General features: G+C 31.2%; 1 protein-coding gene across 5 annotated transcripts in view; it reads left to right on the top strand.

The window, feature by feature from the left end:
* The window catches only part of LOC143249732 (transducin-like enhancer protein 4), a 33,517-nt gene that overhangs the window by 6,568 nt on the left and 2,314 nt on the right, over nucleotides 1–24,635 (top strand). For 3 of the 5 annotated variants that reach the window (XM_076500060.1, XM_076500062.1, XM_076500063.1), the window contains 17 exons: nucleotides 347–421; nucleotides 6,493–6,745; nucleotides 8,383–8,405; nucleotides 13,433–13,519; nucleotides 14,200–14,268; nucleotides 15,168–15,314; nucleotides 16,046–16,154; nucleotides 16,382–16,530; nucleotides 16,904–16,974; nucleotides 17,585–17,768; nucleotides 18,569–18,637; nucleotides 18,986–19,087; nucleotides 19,872–20,017; nucleotides 20,404–20,515; nucleotides 20,934–21,016; nucleotides 21,710–21,890; nucleotides 22,260–22,929. In XM_076500060.1, the coding sequence (XP_076356175.1) occupies nucleotides 347–421; nucleotides 6,493–6,745; nucleotides 8,383–8,405; nucleotides 13,433–13,519; nucleotides 14,200–14,268; nucleotides 15,168–15,314; nucleotides 16,046–16,154; nucleotides 16,382–16,530; nucleotides 16,904–16,974; nucleotides 17,585–17,768; nucleotides 18,569–18,637; nucleotides 18,986–19,087; nucleotides 19,872–20,017; nucleotides 20,404–20,515; nucleotides 20,934–21,016; nucleotides 21,710–21,890; nucleotides 22,260–22,367 (1,968 nt within the window). In that variant the 3' untranslated portion in view covers nucleotides 22,368–22,929. Of the gene's footprint in view, nucleotides 1–346; nucleotides 422–6,492; nucleotides 6,746–8,382; nucleotides 8,406–13,432; nucleotides 13,520–14,199; nucleotides 14,269–15,167; nucleotides 15,315–16,045; nucleotides 16,155–16,381; nucleotides 16,531–16,903; nucleotides 16,975–17,584; nucleotides 17,769–18,568; nucleotides 18,638–18,985; nucleotides 19,088–19,871; nucleotides 20,018–20,403; nucleotides 20,516–20,933; nucleotides 21,017–21,709; nucleotides 21,891–22,259; nucleotides 22,930–24,635 lie in introns of those variants that run through there. The other 2 variants (XR_013027921.1, XM_076500061.1) reach the window with 2 other exon arrangements.

The following is a 24,635-nucleotide window of genomic DNA, read 5'->3' as shown; positions in this document are numbered from 1 at the left end:
AGATTGTGTATGTTTGAATATTTCTTTTATTATTCCAATGTTTTGTGTAATTTATTTCGTGTTATAATTTAAAAGTTAAGAATGTTACGACAGTTGAATTTTATATCAAAAATGGAATTTAAAATTAGATTAATTCAATTAAGAAATTATCTTTTTCATCACAATTTTAAGGTGCAGATAAATTGCTTATCCCCTATCCTTTATCTTTCAGTGATGTTTTTAATTTCTGTGGATTTTTGTATTTGATAACGTTGTAACTACATTTGTCTTTGTTATTATTAGTGTTACAAATTTTGTGTGAAAAATATATTTGGTGTAACTACTTTCTCTATGAATAACCTTTAAGCACCAACAACAAGTAGCCTCGGCAGTGGAGAGAGCTAAACAAGTCACTATGACGGATCTAAATGCCATAATAGGGGTAAGGCCTTTTTGTTTTGTTTTTATTATGTGCAATATGAAATTTTTTCACTAATTTCATCTGTGTCATTTAGTGGTCTGTAACAAATTTAACAAATTCCTAATAAAAGCTTTTCCCTTTATGCCCACTAATAGAAACTGAACAGGATTTAACTCACATTTTATGCATAAAGCCATTTCTCTCCTTTCCTTTAATACTTTATTCTATTAATTACCTGTAACCATGTATTTAAAAGAAATTTCTGTCATCAAAATTGTCTACATTTAGCCATGTTCCAGTTTCTCTCGTTATATAAAAATCCTCCATTCTTACCAATGCTTTAAGGTCATCAGTTTTGTTTGTTATACTTCCTCTATTACAATAGCAACACTTAAGCCTGCTCATAGAACTACCTTTGTGCTCATTTCTTATGCTACTCTTTTTTTCTACCTCTTATTGTTTTTGCATTTAGTATATCCTGGCCCTCACCACTGTTTAGTCCTAGTTTAAGACTTCCCTTGCAGCTGAGTTAATAGCCCTTGTAAACAAGCCATTCCCTAATCTATTTAAATGTAAATCTCCATTCCAAAAAGCTTCCTTCTCCCATTAAACAGATCCCACAAGTCCAACCAGTCACTCTGCTCATCCTTAAATTAATCTGAGCCAAGCATTCAGCCTTAGTGACCTACTTATAACTTCATCCATACAATTAATTATTGGAAGCTTCCCTAAAACAAATAAGTTATGACCTGTTTCTTTAAATGTCTTTAGGAACCCCTTGTACTTATTAATTAGCTGCTTTGACCTACCTTTCCCTGCATCAGTAGTTCTTGCATGCACCACAAAAACTGCATTTCTGGTAGCACTCTGTTACATCTCCTGCCACATCGGTTATATTTTCCACCTGTGTCCATGAGTAACATAATCTAATTATTTTCTCCCTATTTATTCCACATGCTATTTTGTTTGTATGTCTTGTCAAGGAATCACCTGTAACCTCCTTAAGTTTATAATTCATTTCCTTCTCTAACCCTTTTGTTTACCTTGTCTCCAATAGTTCTTCATCTACACAAGCTACATAAGAGCTGAAATACATTAGTTTAATGTTAGCAATAATGTAATTCTTGGATATTTTATCTAAAGTTAGATAGGATACATACTTGGAACTGCTGATTATGATATGCATTGTGGCATTTATACTTTGGCAAATGTCATACTATCACATGGGTTAAAATCCACTATAGAAGTTTTAGTTTTGCTCTGGCAACATTGTATTTTTACAAAGTTATGGTAGTATGAAATTGAACAGTTAGATAGCCTATAAAGGTTATAATTTCCTATGGTACATAACACCAAACAATTAAGTATGCTGCTTGCCATGCTTGTATTTATGTATGTTGTGACTTTTAGGTGAAAAATATTAGTTATAAAATGTCATAACTGTAAGTTTGAAATCATGGAGATTTAAGATATTTTTACAATATTTCATATACCACCTAAACATGATATCGTACATAGTTCTTGAATGTTTGAAGGCAGCATGTTATTAATCTAATGTTTACTTAAAAGCACAAACACACACAGAGATGGTGTGAAAAAAAAAAACCTTAAATTTTAGGGGAGAAGAGATAATTTAAGACTCATTTTGAAGTAATATTACAATGCAAGGTTCTTATTGATGTATTGTTAATCTCAACTCTTGTCTTTTGAATGATGAATGGGGGGGATATAATAAAATAAAATGAGAATTTCCATTTTGTGTTACATAAAAACAAAATAATAGTTGTTTCACTTATATAGAGCTGTAGTTACAGTGGATAAAGATATACTCTTACAGCTGTGCCTATAGGAGCATACCTTACAAGATATAAACTCATGATGGAATGGGATAATTTTTCAACATTAAAAAAGAAATGACTTATTGTTCTTTGACTAAGATAACTATTGTAATGCATATCCCTTCTATAATTAGCTTTGTGTTTGATGACAAAACTTTTGAAAGTTTAGTTGGTTCACTATTGCAATATTGATCACTTTATGTTTTTACAACACGTTTACAAATGATCTATATGTATAAACGAGTACAAAGCAAATGCATGCATTATTCAAAATTTGGAGAAATGGGTGACTTGAATCTTTGTTTAAAAGTAGCTAGCCTTACAATTATTTATCAGATGGCACTCAAATTGTCTTTCTTTCAAGTACTTTTCTTTATGCTATTAGAGGAAGCTTTAATAGTGGATTTAAGAGAATGATTAATTTATCACCCTTCTGTTATGAAAGCATCCAGTATCATAAACTTTCACAACACTTGTTGTTGTTACTGTTGTTAACCATAGAAATGTGCATTTCTAAACTCAATAACAGGCTGTGTTTAATGACTAAAATTAACCATTTGATTAACATTTATAAAAATAAGAATGAGCAAATAATTAAATGTTCACAATCTCAGTGAACGAGTCTGGATCTCTGTAACTCCAGCACTTTCAAAAGTTAGAATATTTTTGCTTTGACACTGCCTAATTATTTTGTTTCACCAAAAGTTATTTTGACTCACTCTTGTCAAGTTTAACAGTTACGATCTATAACCTTTCTACTGTCAATTATTAGATACACGTTCAAACCTATATATTATTGGTAGATGTAATGCTTAATTTATATAATAGTCATCAAGAAATAGACAATATAGCTATAGCTTTGCTTTTATGGATTATAGATATAATTTATTGTGTTTCTACTAATTCCAAAGGAAATTGTTTTATTTCCTGCAGAGATAGTCCAACATTGTAAAAATGTTTGGTAAAGTTAACCCAAACCTCAACTACTGTACAGGGTGGCCCGTAAGTCTCTACCCATCCATATATCTTATGTATCCAGTGTATCTGTGTGGTGTCACCAGTATTCTTGCGCTCATGTACCCACGTACTTGTCACAACACGCTCTTCAAGTGTAAATGGGCTTACATCGGCCATATTTCTCTGAAAAAATATTAAAAAATTAATAATACATGCGTAATTGAATATAACATAATAACATATGGATGGGTAGGGACTTACGGGCCACCCTGTACATTACTCTACACTTTTCTTCCTTTTAATTATTTTCTGAACTCTTCTCGACTTACTATGTCTTTTGTTGGATGAGAATGTTCACGATTTAGACCTCAACACATTAACATTTTTCTGAGCTTTTGGCACTATACGTTCAAAGTATATTTGTAAAATTTTGTAAGAATCTATATTTATAACTTACTTGTATTTAATGTTGTATTATTTTGTAAGATATACATATTATTAATCATCGTGTTTTGTTCAAATAATTAAAACAAAAGTCAAATAATACACTAGTTTTTTGTAGTGATATAAATTATAAGCTTCTAAAATGTGTTCTTCCTTCTATGATAGAGCGTACTGGTGTAGAAAAGGGAACCAAATATTCGTGAAATAGTTGCTATTCCGTTACCTTGTTACTTTCTATAGTGTATGCGCTTCGAAGGAAAAACACCTGCTTTGTTAAACACGTGTTTCTATTAACTCTATTGGAATTACAGCACCACCTGTCTCTATATAGCATATGGGGTTGGATAGAGGTACAGGTGTTAGTTGGTATACTCGCTTTCAAGCACAACTTTGTTTCAACAAGGCACTTTGTAAAATGTGGATTGTCTTTATACGCTTTTTATTGGTAGTGTTATTCCTTCTATACAGATATCCGTCGTATGTATACCATAACACTTAAACCTCTCGCTTGGCATGTGCCTTTTTAATGTGAATAACAGGATGGACAGACATTTGAAGATATAAACAGTTATAATTAATCCATATTACTAATGATTTAGATGACAAATACACTCCATTCGTCTTCGGTTTGTAAAACTTAAGGCTTAAGAATCATATTTAGTTATTAGGTTTATGTAAGATACTGTCTTACCTTGCTTTAATAAGTCTTGCTATTTATCGTAACTATAATATGTTTATTATTAATAATTTCGTAAAGTTTTTAATCAGTAACATAGAGTGTAATAAATAGAGTGTAACAGTTATCAGCTGTTGTTTCTAATTGGCATTATAATGGCATTGTTTTGAAAGTAGGTACGCAGTTAAAGGCGCAGTGCGATAATGAAGCACAGACAAAAATTAATTAATTTTCGGAAAGGGTTTGATCGAAGCCATCATTTGCGTGTCTACAGTTTCGATCTCGTATTCTTTACATGCAGTTAAATTGTAAAGAAAAAAGCGTCAAGTAGTTTCCTAAGGGCAGTTATCTTCTTTTTTCTTCTCACAGCGATCCTTCCTAATTAGCTGTTGATCAACATTGGCTTTCACGAAGTAACATGTTCCTCTTTAGTGAGTAGTGTTTTAACATGGACGTTCGTTAGCTTTTACACCACAATCAAGAAGAAATTAAAGCGCACTTACAGTAAACTGTGTATCTTAATCCGTGCTATTATACAGTGTTTATATTCTCCGTAGTTCATATAAATTAGCAATTATGGAGAAACAAAATAACATTTAATCCAATTGTTTAAGTAATTATCGTTTCGTTAATTGATGTTTTCTCATGTGATGTAATGAGTGTTTAAAGATCGTTCTTGTTTTATATATATATTCATTTAACGAAACGATAATTATGTATACACACAAATGAACATTAAAAAATAACGTCATGAATGCTATTTTTTTTGTGTAATTTATTTTTAGAGAAACAATAGTGGTTTAAATCCAATAGTTTAAGTAATTACTATTTCATTTTTTTTTTCTTGTGTGATTTAATGGTTGTTTAAAGACCATTCTTGTGTTTTATACGCATATACGTAACCACTAAATCGAAAAGATCTTTGTGTCTATTATTCTTTAATATAAAATTAGTTTTTGGAATTGTATCAAATCAAGTTTTAGATACATTTAGCATATGAACTGATGTAGTATTAGTTTACAGTGTGTTTTCTGTCATTTCAATTTTGTTTTTGTATTAACTCTGTAAATTATAGACCCTATATTTATTCAACCTATTCTTTAACATAGCATTATTATTTTTGTTGAAACTTAAGGGACAGTCGTCATTTTTGTCCATTTTTTTACACTGGTGGTTAAATTATGAACTAACACGTTAATTTTGAAATGTTCATTTTTATATATAAACTTACATATTTTTAATAACGAATCGTTTCATGGTCTCATTGAATTGTCTTTAGTATTCGGCATACCCAAACGTTGGTATATTTTTGTGCCAAATTATGAATATATTATATGCATTTAAGTATATTTACATTTAGAGAGGAGAAAGAAAAACCTTTCCGAGGTTGCAGTCTTTATGTGTGCAGGATATTATTCCTGTTGTCATTTATATGACTTTTTTTTTATCTCGCCAACAATATGCGTGTGTGCTAAAGCCTATAACGATTTATCTCGCCAACAATATGCGTGTGTGCTAAAGCCTATAACGATTTATCTCGCCAACAATACGCGTGCTGAAGCAGTATGCGTGCCTATAACGATTTATCTCAACAATAATGTATATTTTGTTAAAGCTTGTGTTACATATTTTGTCTCTCGTGGCTATTTAATAATGTCCAAAGTACGTAATGAGTACAGCTATATTTAATTTAATTGAACTTTCATATTAGTATGAGACAACTAAAGGTAAGTTGATCGGAAAACGCAATAGTTTATCAAGTTCTTTATCCTAGGGTGTACAATACTGTAATGCAGTAAGTTATTAATTTTAAATGGGTCACAAGATCGTGTTGCTTATAATTTTGCCCAGACTTCCAAGTTTGGCTTTTAATTCTGTTAATGATTTAAGATATGAAATTTATCTTATGGTATATATATATGAAATAATTTTATTTGTCATTTCGTTCAGAGGACTAAAATTGTCATACCTATTTTAAATTTTGGACTTTTTGATGTAGTAGTGAGAACTTACTTATTTTGAATTCGTGTTTTAAACTTAGATTTTACACATTTAAAAATGTGTGTGTGTTTTCCAGTGCAATTTTTCAAGTTCGTTGTCAACCAAGTATGTCAAAATTACGTGTTATGATGAAGGTTGTGCGCATTATTAGTGTTATTTTTCCCCCCCACCTTTAGCATCAAATGCATACACCGCAGTTTCCTGCTCATGCACACCCCTCTTCAATACCCATGATGTCTTATGCATCAGCAGCAGCTATGGCTGGTCTCCCGCCACCCGCCATACCACCAACTAGTGCAGCCGGCCTGTTAGCTCTCTCGAGTTCGCTTGCAGGTGGAGGACCTGGCTCGCATCTGTCAGCGGCAATATCATCAGCTATGTCCATTTCTGGTGTGAAGGACCACAAAGAAGATAAACGTTCCAACAGCGGTGAGACTATATACATAACTCATGAAATGAAAGCGTTAATTAGAAAACATACAAAAGTATATTTGAAAGTAATAAAAACGTTTTAGAAAAATTCGTTGCTGATTAAAAACAAATATCGTTATTGCTATTATGACATTTGTTGGTGTTAAATTATTTATTGCTAAACTCCGTGTAATTGTAATTTTACTTATATGTGGGTTTATTGTTCTTATTATGTACATTTAGAACTAAAAATTCATAAACAGTTAACGGCTTGGCATGGCCAAGTGTGTTAAGGCGTTCAACTCGTAATCCGAGGGTCGTGGGTTCGAATCCCGGTCGCACAAAACATACTTGCTCTTTTAGCCGTGGGGGCGTTATAATGGTACGGTCAATCCCACTATTCGTTGGTAAAAAGTAGCCCAATAGTTGGCGGTGGGTGGTGATGACTAGCTGCCTTCCCTCTAGTCTTACACTGCTAAATTAGGGACGGCTAGCGCAGATAGCCCTCGAGTAGCTTTGTGCGAAATTCAAAACAAAAACATCAACAGTTTATTAGATGTTTGCAGGATAATATATGGTATGACAAAATAGGTTAGTTGTGAAGAACATATATTTTCAACCTTTTTAGATATTTGAACTTTTATTTCTCTATAATTGAGTGTATGATACCCGTTTAAGCATCATAATGCTATTGTGGAAAGTTGACGTAAATGCTTATGATACATCCGTAACCCTCGAATTCTGAGTTGTTTACCATTTAGTACCAGTAACCGGGCCGATAGTTGTCTCTTGGTTAATAGTTTGCGTCTCATTAATGCATATTCATACTCTGTATAAGCAATCCGAAGAAATACTTAAAAAAAAAATTCTTTAAAAACAACCTTTACTGTAAATTCTAAGGTTAGATTAAATCCAACTGAACTTAGATTCCCATTTAGCTGTTTAACGTTCGAAGAGTTTAGTTTGCGACTGGTCAAAGTAGAATTATATTTGACCAATGGTAGATGTCATTTCTTCAAATTACTTTCATTTTGGTTTGATTTTTTTTTTTTTAATATCGCGCAAAATTACTCAAGGGCTATTTGCGGTAGCCATCGTTAATTTTGCAGTGTAAGACTAGAGAGAGACAGCTTGTCATCACCACTCTTGGGCTACTCTTTTACCAACGCATAGTGGGATTTACCGTCACTTTATAATGCCCCCACGGCTGAAAGGGCGAACATGTTTGGTGCGATGGAAATTCAAACCCGTGATTACGAGTCGAATGCCTTAATCATCTGGCTTTGTCGGGTCGATTACTTTCATGATGTATTTTGATATGATCTTGAAATGATAATTGAATGAGAGAGATGCTGTAAAAATAAACAGGACTTTAAAGACAGTATAAATGGTTCCATCAAATGACGAGAAAATATAGGGGCACTGTTGATGTATTTAAAAACTGTTTATTTACGTTGTTTATTTCTTATAAAATAAAGTTCGTTATAGATATATAAACAACTTATAATTTAAAAAGGTTTCTTCAAGTTCATGTTAGCCATACTAGAAGCATGATTTATTAGACGATGTAATCATGTTTTTTTTAATTTACTGTTGTTTTTTTCCTTTTTTGTTGGATCTGACTGGCTCGCCCTTTAATCGATTCTCCATCACAGCTCATAGTTCTGACGACAGACCCGTAAGTACACTTTTACGTCTCTCATATACTCGAAGTACAAGCATTTTCTCTTCTATAGATTATCTATTTTAAGTGGATTATTTCTCTCCTCTCTGCATGATGTGGCAAGAACTGAAAACTTGCCCATTAAGAAAGTTTAAATCTGTTTTCCGTTTCTCAGCCAGCTTTTCTGAAGTAGAGTTTATTGAACTATTATAACGAGGAAGTGTAAGGAAGAGACGATAGGCCTAGATTACGATAACATTTATTGATACCGCAAACAGTAGAGAAATTGTATTTCGTAGGAGTACAAATAAAGTAATTCTTCATTATTTTTAATGGTAAATTAATTGACTGACCAGATTTTTTAGAAACATTTAACACGTACATGTGCAAAATTATATTTTTATACAGTAGAATACTACAGTAAAAACAGTAACATTTTAAATTTTCTCACTTGATAGTGTAGCACCTGTCGGAAACAAAAAAAAACGAGTTTTTGGAATTTTCGAGACAAAAAATGCATGATACATAAATAAATATTCAAAATCAAAGAGGGATATGTATATCCATATTCATAAAATTGTAGCTATTCGTAAATATCAGAAGGCTTTTTAATTTAAAAAGAAAAGTAGTATTAGTAAGCTAAGAATTTTCTTATCAATTGTTTTTCTATTTAATCCATGCAACTATATATAAGTATATATGTAAAGTTTAGTTACATATTTAGGTATTTTTATTACTTTGTGTTTTAAGTATCTAATGCAATATTTTAGGTACTTCATTAGACTTTCTCCTTTTCTTTTTTCTGATTTTCTAATAACATTTTCTAATTTTATTCTGGACATAAATGACTACCATTTTAACTTACGACTTTATGGATTATACGTAGATTATTTCATTAACACAATGCTGTTAAACCATAACGCTTCTCTTATCTGGGAATTTGTTATGTTGTTTTAGTTAATGAGGGAGTGTACGTTAGTTAGTTTCTGTTTTCTTAACTTTTTATATCTGCAGAACGAGTGATCGAACATAAACCGTTGATTGTCAAAAGTGATAGGTTTTTATTGTATAAAACAGCAGCTGATCTACATCGTGTTAAAAACCTTCTGATGAAGGTGAAGGAACACGGGCAACATGTAAATCCGGTGTGTGAAATTAAAGGAAAACTGTTGTGGCTTTATTTGATTGCTAATATTTAATCACTGAATGGTTAAATCTATTTTTCATGTGTCGTTCTTAGGCTTCGAAGTACACCGAAAGAAAGATTACCATTTTTAAGAACCATGTTTAGTTCTATAAGTTTGTTTGTTTAGTGTTAAGCGCAAAGTTCTATGATGTTTGTGCTGTGACCACACCATACATCGAATGTTTACGGAAATCATATATAAGAAAAATAAATTACAATAACATGGTGAAATTAATGCGCTAATTAGTGTAGATACAGGTGTATCATATTTCATAGAATGTAATCGAGAAAGGCAAAATCTTTCTTTGATAATTAATAAAGTGTCACTTTTCACAGAGTCATGTCAATTGCTTATACTGGGTGAACTTCCGCAGGGTGCCCTAAACTGTTGTTTCAAAAGTAAATAAAACCAAGATTAAGAGTAACAAATATTTTTATTTTTCCTTTTGACGTTCGTGTGTTACACAGTGCAATTCTTCTCTTAATTCATGGCATGTACACGTTTTCTGACGTCACGACAATACAAGTTGCAACGTCAAGCGTCCCTTATATGACGTCAATTTTTGTCTACTGACTGACAGACAACACACTCTTGTATAATGTGGAAGTGCTTAAAACAGGTGACGCCTGCAAGTGGTCTTCATTCCCCTTTTAGAGAAACTAACATTAATCTTAAGAGGCTGTTAGCTATTTCAGATAATCTCCGATTTCCCATAAATTATGTTGGTATAATAATAATAGTCACAAAATATTCATGAGATTAGTACTTAATCTGTTGATAGAAATCCTACGCACGTAGAGCACCAATCGGTCCACTAACCCTGTTCTGTTAAGTCACTTTTCCAAAAGGGAACGAGCTAGAGTTGTAAAAGATTAAAGATAGGAAGACAGTATCAGTTCACGCCCAGGTGGTCACGTTTTCTTTGTATGACTGAAGAGGCTAACTTGTGGAGCCCCTTCTTCCTTTAGGGAATTTGTAGTCCAATAGTTGAGGCGCCTTTGTCATTAGCACATTGACCAATATAAACGGCTTGGAACTAATTATGGGCTTTTGGCATAGTCTTTGCTTTTCCATTCCGGAACCACTAGTACAAAGCATCCGGAACTGAATGATGGTACAAAAATTGTGAACCGATTGCGTCCCTAATGTAGCGCCTCCAATGGCTCAACGGTGAGTAACGAAGGCTTATATTATTTAAAGCCGGGTTTAGATACCCTTAGTGGGTATAGCTTAGATAGCCCATTATGTAGCTGTGTGGTTAACAACGAAGAAATAAACAAATCATGGTGTACCTGTTATTACTAATTAATCTTTTCATTTTTGTGAGAAAAAATTTACCAATGTTCACGCTATGTAGGCAGTATGAACATCTGATTATGACAATTCCTATCGATTGGGTAACTCGTTTACTTGACACTAGACTAACAAAAGGAAGCACTAACTATTTATCGAATAGTTTTCAAATCAATAAGAATTAATAATGTATACACTTTAAATGAGGTGTGGTTTTAATTTCTCATTTTTGATAAGTACCAATAAAACTTTTTTTGAGTTTTGTAGTATTAATTTTGTTACGCAGTGAATTATTTCTCTACCCACGTGATTAACGAAATGCGTTTTGTAGCATTATATACCTCCTGATGTACTGCTGAGCCAAATTACAATGGTAAATATTTGGGTGTAAAATCTTGGACTGACCGTGTATTGGTCGATTCTCCTTCATCTCGCCCACGGCACTGGGGCTTAGACACCGAGTGCTAAACTACTTTTGTGAGCTTAGCGATATTTTGAAGTAACCAAGACTACGAACTTTGCCAGTGTTTGTTTTTTCTGAAATAGTCGTTATCATTATTGCCAGTATTCAACATTTTTCGGAATAAGTAATGCTCTACGCAAGATGTATGTGTGTGTAGTGTATCAAAGTTTTGTTGTACCATACTTTCCATTGTGTCTATGATGAATTTTATAGATTTTATTTTTCGCTAGCGCTCCGTCAAATTATCTGAAAATAGCATTTAATGCAAGGATTTCGTGACTGCGTCAGTGTAGGCATTCGTATGCAACATAATAGACTTGAGAATTTTAGAGATGAATAATACCTTTTTCGCTATCAGTCGATTGAACAAGCCAGGGTACGCTTCTTTCCATAAGACTTGCCATTCCTAAATCATTTTATTATTTTAGATGTAAAGGGGTAGTTTGATACATGCTTAACTAATTATCAGTTTTTTGCGGTAGCGCAAACCAACAGCGTGTGAAATATTCTTGAGTTTGATATTGAGCGAGAGATCAATTCGTGCGTGATAGGCGTAACAAACAAAACTATTTTTATGCCGAATAAAATGAGTACAGAGTTTGTTGTCGAGGCTTTGTGTGTGACTGTTAAAAACTATTGTAGAATGTTATCAGTTTATCGTTGTTAAGTAAATAACACCTAAGACAAATAAACCGGTTTATCAAAGATTAGTCATATAAATAAGGTGATATTTTGTATTGGATATTATCAACTTTTTGTTTGTTTTTACCTCGAACAGGGTTGTCAGTAATAACCTTACCCCATCTTTTTAATTTAGGTCCCAGGTAATTAAGACACACATCTGGGTAAAAGACATTATTCCATTTAAATAATCAATCTAACTTTAAAGGCATTCGTTTACATATGTGAATAAAACGTGTTACAAAAAGCAAAATTTATATTCCAGTCACCTAACGCGTACAGAAAGAACTTGATTCGTGAGTTGGTTTTTGAATTCATTAGAAAATTAATTAGAAACCATACAGGTTTATGACGTAATAAAGATGTCGAATATGTAGACTATTACAGGATATTGCAAGGGATCAAAGGCTGGCTAGGACAGTTTATGAATCTATTTAATAGTTTTCAATTTTGCATGGTCACGTGGTACGATCGTGAAAAGTGCAGGGTGGGAAGATAATAGCGTTCTTGATGATGTACAGGAACACCCATAGTGTTACGTTACGCCCTAAAGTGACGTTTCCAATTGGTACAGCGGGGCTGGGCTCTTAATTTGATGTCCTGGGGGGTTCTTTAGCATCTGTTTTCTATGTGTACAAGGATGGTAAGAAGGGGCACAACCATGGGGCTTTATGTCTGCAGGCAATTCAACGGATTTGATGAATCTGTGTACGACGAAAACGGGAATATAATACCCCGCAGCTGGATTCCTGTGAGTGAACGCATACAATGCGTTTATAATGGGATTAGTTGTACTTCAGTGGTTCCGCCTCGTGGTGAGAATCTCATACCTGTAATGGTATAAATGGTTTATGTTTCAGGTAAAATATGAATACTTTTGTTGGCTACTCTGTTTTCGTTTCTAGAGTTTAGGAGTACATAGTAAATGCTGAAATACTTGCTTCATCTTATTCTTTATACGTTGAACAACCTTTATCAACCACGGAATCTTTATACGCTATCGTATTCAAAGTATTGTGTTCAAAATTGTCGATACGAAAGCGGTAGGAGAGTTGATTACTTACTAGCTTTCGAAAATTTTGAATAACCAAAGAGTTTTGTAATATTATACCCTTTGTTTGTCTATAACAAACTTTTTAAAATATAGATTAATAGATAACAGACAGAAAGGAAAAGAAAACTGAACATAGCATCCTAGGTTAGATAGATCAAAGAGACATAAAACAAGCAAAGACTGTGGGTAATGAATAAATGTATTGTCAGAATCACTTGGCAGCCATCACACTGTTTATATGCTTATAAAGTTAATATTTCAATACAGATGATGACATAGCTATTCAGGCTTTTATATTTTTTGTAATCTTTTAAAATTAAACTAAGCAAAATATGTGTAGTCGTTTTTGTTTCGTATTTCACAGAGACATTCAGTTTCGCCAAATGAGAAATACAGAAGTAGATCTCCAGATTTAGATCATGAGTTGAAAAAACAGAAGAAAGAAGATAAGGTAAAGGACACTGTTTTAAGATGTGAAACAACTGTAGGGTTGTAGCTACTTGAATTATATGTATTTGTGAAACAACTGTAGGGTTGTAGCTACTTGAATTATATGTATTTGTGATCAACAATTGTAGGGTTGTAGCTACTTGAATTATATGTATTTGTGATCAACAACTGTAGGGTTGTAGCTACTTGAATTATATGTATTTTAACAGGTACATAAACTAAATGAACACTTTCTCTTTATTTAATTATATAAGGGCTTTTCTTAATTAAAATATACTATTTATGAAACTTGTGTACCTATAAAAATACATTTGAAGAGTATAAGATATTTCAATTTAGGATAATAGAGGAATAAACGAGTCACAAAAATAAAGATGTGTATACAGTTCTTCATCTTTACGTCAGCAAGTTTTTTGTCACAAGGATTAGGCATAATGTTTTCCAAAAATTGTATGCATTTTCTCCCCTTTGATATGAAACGGTTTACTTGTTATGCATGTCTGTGTAACTTATTACTATTTGAATACTCTGAGGTTGATTATGAACAGTTTTGTAAAGAACATAATTTACACATATAATGAAAAATAATTTGTTTTGTGACCAGTAAATGATTTTTTTAAATTTAAAATCAGTGTCAAGATTTTCAAGAGTTTTGTTCCAATTATGACATGTTTTTGATAGCTTTTGGGATCCTTACATGAGAGTGATGAAGACAAAAGTGACCAGGAGCTGGTGGTTGATGTTGCTGAGGCAAGTTGTGTTTATTATTAACTTGCATATTTATTTCTGTGAAATTATTATTAAGTTAGATGATATTTAATTAACTTTTCATAGTTTTTTTTTCTGTAGAAATAGTTTTATTATACATTACATAATGTACATAAATTTTAAAATCATAGTTTAGTGTAATTTAAGTCACCCAAGGTATTTTTTTTAAATTTGTATATTTTTTCAATAATTTCTTTCTGCTTATTTTTTTGTTTTTCAACGTATGTTGTATTAGCATAGAATCCAAGTTTTTTTTCAAGTTTATTTGTTTTATGTAATCACTTGTTTCAAAATATCTAAAATCAAGGTAAATCATATGAGAAATGTTAATATCCATCTCTTAAGAATTTTATATTCATATATATTTTTTAGCTATTAATTAAAACAGGAATTGGATTCTGTTTATTATAAAATATCTGCTAAGCATGGGAATGCTTTGTGAGATTCACAATTTACATTAATTTGTTAGTGAGAGTCATTACCCTTGTCCAGTCTTTATTCTAGAACAGGCCTAGGTGTTGTTTTAGTTTAAATTAGGCTTAACATATATTTAAAGTAATTGGTGGTTGTAGAGTAGGAAAGCAAAAAAAACCTATTTGATAAGAAATGAAATCTTTACTGGTTTAATTCACTCGAGCTTCTGTTTTTGTGATTGTATATTCACAGGAGTGTATACTTAAGGATAAAATGTTCAAATGTATTTATGAGAACCTGTATTCAAAATTATGGGACATTTGCCCCATTTGCTTCATGGATATATATGTATATATATCTTTTGTTTCTGTGAAAGTTGTCAGTTGGATATTGAACTTTACATTCAAAGCACTTTTTTCCCCATTACAGCACTGTGGTATTACAGTAACATTTTTCTTTGATAATAGGATTCTGTAGGACCACTAAATGGAGTTTCCTCTCCTTGTGAGAATGGAACAGAAAAACCAATTAAGAAAGAGCGTGGCAACCTCAGTCCTCACAACAGTTTATCATCTAATCCTAGCATGTCTTCATCAAAGCATAAGGAAGTTAGTGTAAGTTCAAAACCTATCATTCTTGCTTATCAAGCAAGATTGAAAGAACTGAGTCTAGGCTCAAAAACTGTTAGGTGTTTGATTAGTATGAATAAATTGCATGAACATTTGTCATTGAACTTTAAATTAAACTCGTATAATCTTATCAAGCAAGATTGAAAGAACTGAGTTTAGGCTCAAAAACTGTTAGGTGTTTGATTAGTATGAATAAATTGCATGAACATTTGTCATTGAACTTTAAATTAAACTCGTATAATCTTTCATAGAACCATTTTTGTTTTTAGGTTTTGTATTTCATATAGAATTGTTTTATATTGGCATAAATTGTCAGCACCACTTTGCTTGATATATTATATTTTTCATTGAAATATGTTAGATATTATAGAAAGGCATTTTTAAAAATGTGTTTGTAGATTTAAGTGTGTGCTTAAACTAAGGTGCAAATACATCCAGAATAATGCAATCAGTTTCATTGTGAAAAAATACACTTGTTGGATGTTATAAATTATTGTGAAAAATTATTTTAATTTTATAATTAAATTATGTAACTATTCAAATATTCTATATAGTAGCAAGTAAATTTAACCCTTTTTGCTTTTCATAGATCAAGTAAAACTACTATATATAGCAACTAGTGATAGAGAAAATTAAAATTATGGACAGTAACTTGTGTTGGTTTTGAAGAAACTTTCATTTGATTCTTTTCAAAAAATACGTAATACATTTTCTAGAGTGAAAAGTCAACTACTCCTGTTCCAAAATCAGTAACTCCTACAAGCTCTGGCGGCAACACTCCTGGATCCAGTGGATTGAAATCAGTACCCAAAGGTCTACCACTTGGTAAAGGAAGAACGTTTCTTTGTAAAGCTAAACTCAATTAATAATTAAAGCATAGTTTCAAAAGACATGGAACTGTAAAATGTTTTTATTGCTTATATTTATGAAATATAGTGATTTAGCTGTTATTAAAAAAAAGAAAAAGTAACTTAGATCTTTAATCAGTTGATTTGTCTTTTCAATGTGTTTATTGTGAACAACAAGAGATTTATTGAAACTTTTAATTCCAGGTCTTTCATATCCTTATTCTCTTCATGGTAATCTTGCTGGATCTCATAGTTCATCCCCAGCAGACCTCAGCTCTAGTAATGCTCCATTTTCTCAGAGCATGCTAAACAACAGTATTTCCTCATCTTTGAATTCCTATTCTCGTTCAGTGGTGAGTTAAGGATTTTGATTTAAAAAAAAGTAAATGTTTTATGTTTGTTTGTTTTTTTACTTTTAATTCAGATTTGAAGTTTTATTTCATGTTTTTATTTACTCTGCTATTAATATAAGTAATTTGGTTTATTTGAAAAAAAATAGCATAAACATTTTATCTGGAATTAACTATTTTAAGATGTTTACTCCCCCAAAATTTACTTACATTTTCATATCTCTGATTTATTGAAATATCTTGTTTAAATGATACTTATGATAATATAGAAATATAAAGTAAACTGTAACAAAATGTTGTCCCATCAGAATTTTCTTAGTTGTATTGATTGAAATATATAATATTAATATATAGGTTTAATGCTTTTAAATGCCAGGTTGGAAGCTATGATCCACATTCTGCAATGAGAAATGCTGCTGCTTTTGGTCCTGCATCAGGTGGGAAACCGTAAGTATTTGTATGGCAGGTAGTTGCATTCATTTTGTAAATGATATTTGACAATGTAGAACTTCTTATTTAAAATAACAAAAATTCAGTTCTTTTTTTAGTTTTTTAACACAATGTGTTATATTATTACATTATTATTTTCTAAGCGACGTTACAGAAATTAGGGAATTTTGTTTGGTTGTAGTTTTCTCAGTTTAAACAGCAGTTAAATATTATGATTGATTTTTGCAGTTGTAATAACTTTACTGAAAGTGTAGAACATGTTCAACAGTATATTGCAGATCAACATCAGAAATAGAAATAATGAAGTAAAATTTTAATCTCTTGAGGGAAAACAACCATGAAGATTACATTTCCTCATGTGAGGTTGAATTTTCTTATGAATTGTTTTTCTATTTAATCCATGCAACATGTATGTTTTAGTGATCATAACTATAGGAATACAGATGGATCAGAGGTGAAGTAATGGTATAAGATGCTCATAAAAAAAGTGTAGAACCATCCACTCAGGAAATTTATGTTTCTATTATAGAGAATTTTAATTTATAGAAGGTGATGCAATAGTAATGAATTATTAAATTGTTCTGTTTTTTAATTTTTTATTTATCAGCAGAACTTACTCTTACCATGTCAGTGCCGATGGCCAAATGCAGCCCATTCCATTTCCTCCAGATGCATTAATTGGTCCAGGAATTCCACGACATGCTCATGCAATAAATACACTCAGTCATGGGGAAGTTGTGTGTGCTGTAACTATTAGTAGTCCCACCAAGTATGTTTACACAGGTGGAAAGGTTGGTAGGAACTATAAGTTTTGTGAATGACATACTAGTTAGATTTTGAAACGTATATGTGGGAAAGTTTGACTGAATTTTTAAGTTATGTAGTTAGAAGTTTGGATTGTTGATGAATAAGACCAGGAGTCATTAACCTTTTCTGAAGTCGGGCATGGCCAGGTGGTTAAAGCACTCAACTTGTAATATGAGGTTTGCAGGTTCGAATCCCCATCACACCAAACATGCTTGTCCTCTCAGCCATGGGGGTATTATAATGTGATGTTCAATCCCACTATTCATTGATGAAAGAGTAGCCCAAGAGTTGGCAGTAGGTGGTGATGACTAGCTGCCTTCTCTTGTCTTGCACTGCTAAATTGGGGATGGCTAGCTTAGATAGCCCTCTTGTAGCTTTGAACAAAAATTCAAAACAAACTAAACCTTTTCTGAAATTAACTACATATTTTTAAAGCTTTTAATGTCACTTAACAGTTTGTCATAAAGCAGTCTATGAAATCTTTTTCATTTATTAAAATATGTTAAAACTCTGTACTGTGAAGAACAGAGCAAAATTGCCATATTTTAACTGGTTTACTCATTTAAACTTGTGCATTAAGCTGCATACGTATACTAGACCTTAATCAGGTATGCTTACTGTAAATCATCAGTTATGGTTTCTTATTTCAAAATCTGAGCACTTTATCATTATTGTTTGGTTATGTGAATATGGTGGAAAAATATGTCATTGTATTAATTAATAATCCAGCAATTAAAACTGACTCATTAATAGTTTTAATATAAGTCTTATTCTGTATTACTAGGGTTGTGTGAAAGTATGGGACATAACTCAGCCTGGAAGTAAAAGTCCTGTGTCTCAGCTTGATTGTTTGGTAAATATAACATTCTTTCAACTTGTTTTGGTTTTATGTTTAAGTTATCTTTTAAATAATTAATTATAAGTTGATTTTCTAGTCTATATTTATCTACAGAATTAAGATTTTTTTTTCATAAATGGTTACTAAAATTTTTTGTTGTTTTTCAATGTAAAATAAGGAAATGTGAAACCATGGTGCTATACTGACTATCAAAATAGAATATTTTGTGTTTTTTGTTCTTGAAAAAGAATTGTTATTTTTATATGAATTTATCAACATTGATTTTAAAAAGAAGTAAGGAAGGACAAATTGAGTGATTTGTGTAACTTGGACTGAAAAAAATGTTTTTTTCTTTTGTAACAGCAACGTGACAATTATATTCGATCTTGCAAACTCTTGCCTGATGGCCGGACTCTTGTTGTTGGAGGTGAAGCCAGTACCATTTCCATTTGGGACCTTACTTCTGTAAGTATGGTTAAACAGTGTTAATTGCTAGTGGTTTTAGCAGTTGTAATATGTTTAGAAGTAAGTTTTAAAACTTTTGTGGGTATTGTTGAGATGCAGTCTTTTATAACCCTCCAGTGCCACAGCAGTATGTTTCCAGACTTAACAATGATAGAAACCAGTTTTGATACCTGTGGTTGGTAGAGTACAAGTAGCCTGTTTGGAGTAGCTTAGTGCTTAATTGCAAACGCACAAACAAACAGTACATATTATTTATCCTCTTGCACACAAGAATTGTTTGGCAAGTTAGTTTATTCTCTCCATTTTAATGGTGCATTAGAAATATTCAAAAACACTTAGAAGTTGGGTTTTCATTTAAGACTTTTGGTTAGCAATTTATACAGTGGATGAGATCAAGTGCTTTTTATGTGGCAGTGGATAATAATTTTTAATCTGTTTACAGTACTGTAAAAGTATTGGAAATTGTTTGTAAAATAGGTGAACAAATAATAAAGTCAAATTTTCTAGGCATCCATTGTATTTGAAAATTTGAGGTTATGTCTTTCAAACATATGATACAGTTTTATCTTATAATAATTTTTCTAGTAACATACCTAATTTTATATTATTCTTGTAATTATCTGTATTAGTTGAACTAAAATTTTTGTGTGTCTTTTATAATATAATCTTTAACTCGGCCAAATTGAAAGTTTAAGAAAAAGCTAGTGATGTGGTAACTTATTCAAGGTGTTTTGTTAATTAATTCTGTTTAACTAGAATTTATGAAATTTTATATCTTAAATAGCCAACACCTCGTATTAAGGCAGAACTGACATCTAGTGCTCCTGCATGTTATGCTCTTGCTATCAGTCCAGACTCTAAAGTGTGTTTTAGTTGCTGTAGTGATGGAAACATTGCAGTGTGGGATCTTCATAATGAAAAACTTGTTAGGTGGGTTCTCCAAGGTATTTCTATATGTACAGTTTGTTTATATAAACCTTTCTGTGAAGAAATGAGTGTAATTTTTATACAAATTGATGGGACTTAACTACATTAATGTTTCTATAGTAAAGGTATAGTTATGTAATAAGAGAGAATAATGTGTAATAAAATATTTACTAAAGCAGTATGATGCACAAAGAAGTGTATGAACACAGGCAGGTAAATAACTCCATCTATGTATTGAGTCACATGTTATTGAAAGATTCAGTCTTAATTAGTACCATGTCATTAAGCTTATGGTTTTATTTAATTTGTGTGTATGAATGTATACATTTGAGCTGTGAATAAATACAGTATAGAAAAATAAAGAATATTTGTATACTTGTTACTAACAGGCAGTTTCAGGGACACACGGATGGTGCTAGTTGTATAGATATATCCAGTGATGGAACTAAACTGTGGACTGGAGGATTAGATAATACTGTACGTTCCTGGGACCTCAGGGAGGTGAGTTAACACTGTTTGTGGAACATGAAACTATGGTTTAGACTGTAATGTACATTTAGTGTGTACTGATTTCACATGAAAGAAAACAGAAGATTAATCCATTTTATTCCTGAAATCTGAGAAATAAGTTGATTGTAAGACTAGAGGATATTCTTCACTACTAAGTTTTATATTAACAGAACAGCTTGAAAGTATTACCTATTGTTATTGATATTATGTTAAACTGGATTATATCTTTCTTCAAAAGAAGTTTATGTTCTTGAATTATCTTACAAGTGTGTAGAAATGCAAGTTTGAGTAAATTGTGAATTATTTCTTTCCTGAGAAAGTTATGTATAATAAAAGATTTAGGTATGTACATACTCTCTGCTTTGTTTGTTAAGGCTTTAATTGCTGTTTCTGTTTCTTATCATTTTAGGGACGACAACTACAACAACATGACTTCACATCCCAGATTTTCTCTCTTGGCTATTGCCCTACTGGAGATTGGCTAGCAGTGGGGTGAGTATATAGATATTTTACTGGATTCTGGATAGAAATTGATTAAGTTTATATACATATATTAATTGAAACTGGTTAGCAGTGGGGTGAGCACATGAATTTTAATGGAGATTGAATAGCAGTGGAGTGATTATATATATATATTAAAAGGAGCCTGTTTAGCAGTGGGTAAGTATATAATATATATTAGTTATTATACCAAAATACTATGAGTTTACTGGTGTAATACAAGAAAAAAGTGTTTCGAAATATTGCAACATTACAAGAATTACTTTCAAGCAAATCAAGTAGATAATTAGGCTATATTACTTTATAATTAATAAATTAGCATACAAACTTTAAATAGGGATAATTTACCACAGTGAAAGATTAAGATTAATTGCATTAAAATTCATTTTATGAAAATTTTCAGTAAACATTATTTTACATTTCATCAATTAACAAATTAAAAGCTATTTATTCTACATCTTATTAGGCAAAAAAGTAATTACTTGAAACATATTTTAATTGTGCCAATTTTAATAGGCTTTGTTTTAACAGAGAAATATGGATTCATAGTTGTAAACTTTTATCTTTATAAAATACAGATAATTTGTGATTTAGGGTTTCTGAGAAAACATTTTAAGAGTTCCATTAGATAATGCATCGAGATTAAAGTGTAGCTGTCTGTTTTTGTTTTGTTTTTTGCTACAGCATGGAGAGTAGTAACGTTGAAGTGCTACACTGTTCCAAGCCAGATAAGTATCAATTACACCTACATGAAAGCTGTGTTTTGTCCTTGAAATTTGCCCACTGTGGAAAGTGGTTCATTAGTACTGGTAAAGATAACCTTCTGAATGCCTGGAGAACACCATATGGTGCCAGTATCTTACAGGTAACATATCAAACTGAAGTTTCCTTTTGTCAGATGTGCTTAATTAAATTTGATGTTAAGGAAACTGCTCCATTTGTATGCTTAAACATATGCAGCACTAGAATGATGTGGTGATGAAACAGATTTTGTATAATTAGTTGGGTAGTAAAAACTTCTTAGAAGAACATGTTTATTGTTTATATTTTAATCAGAATATACAGGTCAGATTTGACCAATTTGTATATATTAATAACTGCTATTTTATTAGTAATTTGACTTAAGATTATTTACTACTTTTTTGTGTTTGAATCTAATTGACTTTTCTGGTGCACTGTTGATACAGAAAACAAATGGAAAGCTAGATTCTGATTATTTTTATGTCATTTGCAGTGCAAAGAGACCTCATCTGTGTTAAGTTGTGACATATCATGTGATGATAAGTACATTGTAACTGGATCTGGTGACAAAAAAGCAACTGTGTATGAAGTAATTTACTAACTGAATATATTTATTAATCTTGGTGATGTGGAGCTCTTTATAAATAGTGAGCATGACAATTCTATCAGAGAAAAGGATAAACTTTTCTACTCAAGAATCGAGAAAAATGTGGTTAGAAGTACTTCATGAAAAGTGGATTAGAAATCCATCAAGAATGTTTTTGCAAAAGAAAAATTGGAACAAGGAGAGGGTTTAGGAGCCTCATACATTGTTGGATGTGGTGCATGTGTTTCCAGTATATGAAAAAGGTGTTTTATCACTTCTGAAATGTCTTTACATATATATATATATATATACCAAAGAAATGCTACTTTTTGATTGTGTTTGGGCTTAAATGCTAAAAACATGATGATCTTTGAAGATGAATCTCATCTGAATCAGATGGGGATTGTATGGTAAGTTCAGGCTGAGAAATTCTCTGTTGTTTATTTATTGTGGTTATCTGAAACAACATTCCTATATAGGGTTTCTCAGTTTTGTAACTGGAGTTAATAGTTACGAGTGGTATAACATGTTATTTATACGTGGAATGTTTTCATGTGAAATAAATATTTTTATTTCATACTGGACTACTTTTTATTCATTAAAAAAAAACACTTCCTCCTAAATATAGTTGAACTTTCTTATAGATTACAGTTTAGAAAAAGTATACCATTCTCAAATCTCTGCATTTGTGAAAGAAGTTAAACCAGAAAAAACATTCATATTTTAATAATAATTTATTTAGTTAACTCTTTATCTCAAGTTTTATTTAATTCTTTAAACTTTGATAAAGATTAATGATACTGTTTTTCTAACTATAAATTGGTACAAAATTTCAGTAAATATTATTTTTCTAGTGGGATTTTTTAAAAACAAAATGCAAGAAAAAATTAACTATTTGCCTTTTAAGAGGTACCTACTTAATTTATGGATATGAAGTTTCAAAACAACTATTGGAATAATAGATTTCTAAGAGTGTAACATTTTCTATCTAGCAGTAAGTCACCATCACTAGAACATTTAACAGACAAGTGGATTCAAATTGCAAATACATCCAATCAGATAATCTGGTTTTTGATGTTAACTCTCCCTGGTTTTAAGCTGTAATTAATTTCATACAAATATAATGACAGTCTTAATGTTTTATTAATTTCAGGTTTTGATTCACAATGCTCACAGGTTTTTCTTTTGTACAAATTTTTCTCTGTATTCAGTAATTTTATATTTTTTAAGTTTTTATTTTGTGTTGTTTTTTTGATCATAGGTTCATGTACATCAGACTTTTTTAATGTTCCTTGTATATGGTCATTATTTTCCTACCTGTTTCTACCATGTAGGAATTTTTGTAGTCTTATACATTATTTTATATACTGTGCCATTGCCAAATTTCTCATTATTATATAATTTTGATAAAAATTTAATGTTTGTTTTTGGTTTTCATGCTTGTGTATTTTTGCTTAATTGGTATCATACTTGAATTAATTTTTCACTAATAACACTTCTAAATGTCATTCATTCATAAATACACTTCTTTTCTTGGTCCTCATGATTGCTTTGTTGTCCCTTTTTGTGTTGTTCACTGGATTTTTGTTGTTCATCGATTATCTTAAAGGGTTCTCATTGTTTGCATTGAAACACTCATGTTTAAACATCATTTGTTAGTTTCATTGGTGCATAATCTCGATGCTTGTATTAAACGATCTTTTTGTGTTTCTGTTATTACTTTTTATTGTCAACAGATAACCAGTTTAGATATGTTCCATTGTGACTCTTCTTATGCTAAATTTTCAAACTCATTTTTTTCCTTATTTTCATATTTAGAAAGCCATTTTCCTCTTTTTTTCTATTTATTCTAATTTTATGTAGTTTATTGATGTGTTAAAGAAGAAAAAACATTTCTTTTTTCCTTTAAAGCCCCATATTTCCACCAGAAAAATGGGGCAAGTAGTTCTGTATTAATGGCCTTTGTCTATGCTGATAAGATAGTAGGCTTCCAATTGGTAGACTTACTTTTTGTGTATAGAAGTTTTTCAAACATAAAACAGTTTTTAATTTCAATAGTTGTTTCACATTATCTAACTTTTATATATTTGTTTTCATAATTGTCTGTTTTATTTAATGCTATTACAATAGCTTGTTCCACAAGCATTTCAGTGTACATTAACTCTATTATTGAAGCTACATATATTCCTATCAGAGCATTCTTTTTTTCAATTTGTTTGTTGCTTATAAAAGTTGTACACAACTGTTTTTAATTATTTTGTGTATTGGTAAAGGACCTGAGCT

The sequence above is a fragment of the Tachypleus tridentatus genome, chromosome 4 (assembly GCF_004210375.1).
Source record: "Tachypleus tridentatus isolate NWPU-2018 chromosome 4, ASM421037v1, whole genome shotgun sequence".
Classification (NCBI taxonomy): domain Eukaryota; kingdom Metazoa; phylum Arthropoda; class Merostomata; order Xiphosura; family Limulidae; genus Tachypleus; species Tachypleus tridentatus.
The sequence above is the reverse complement of the archived record's forward strand: the minus strand, read 5'-3'. Positions and strand labels throughout refer to the sequence as shown.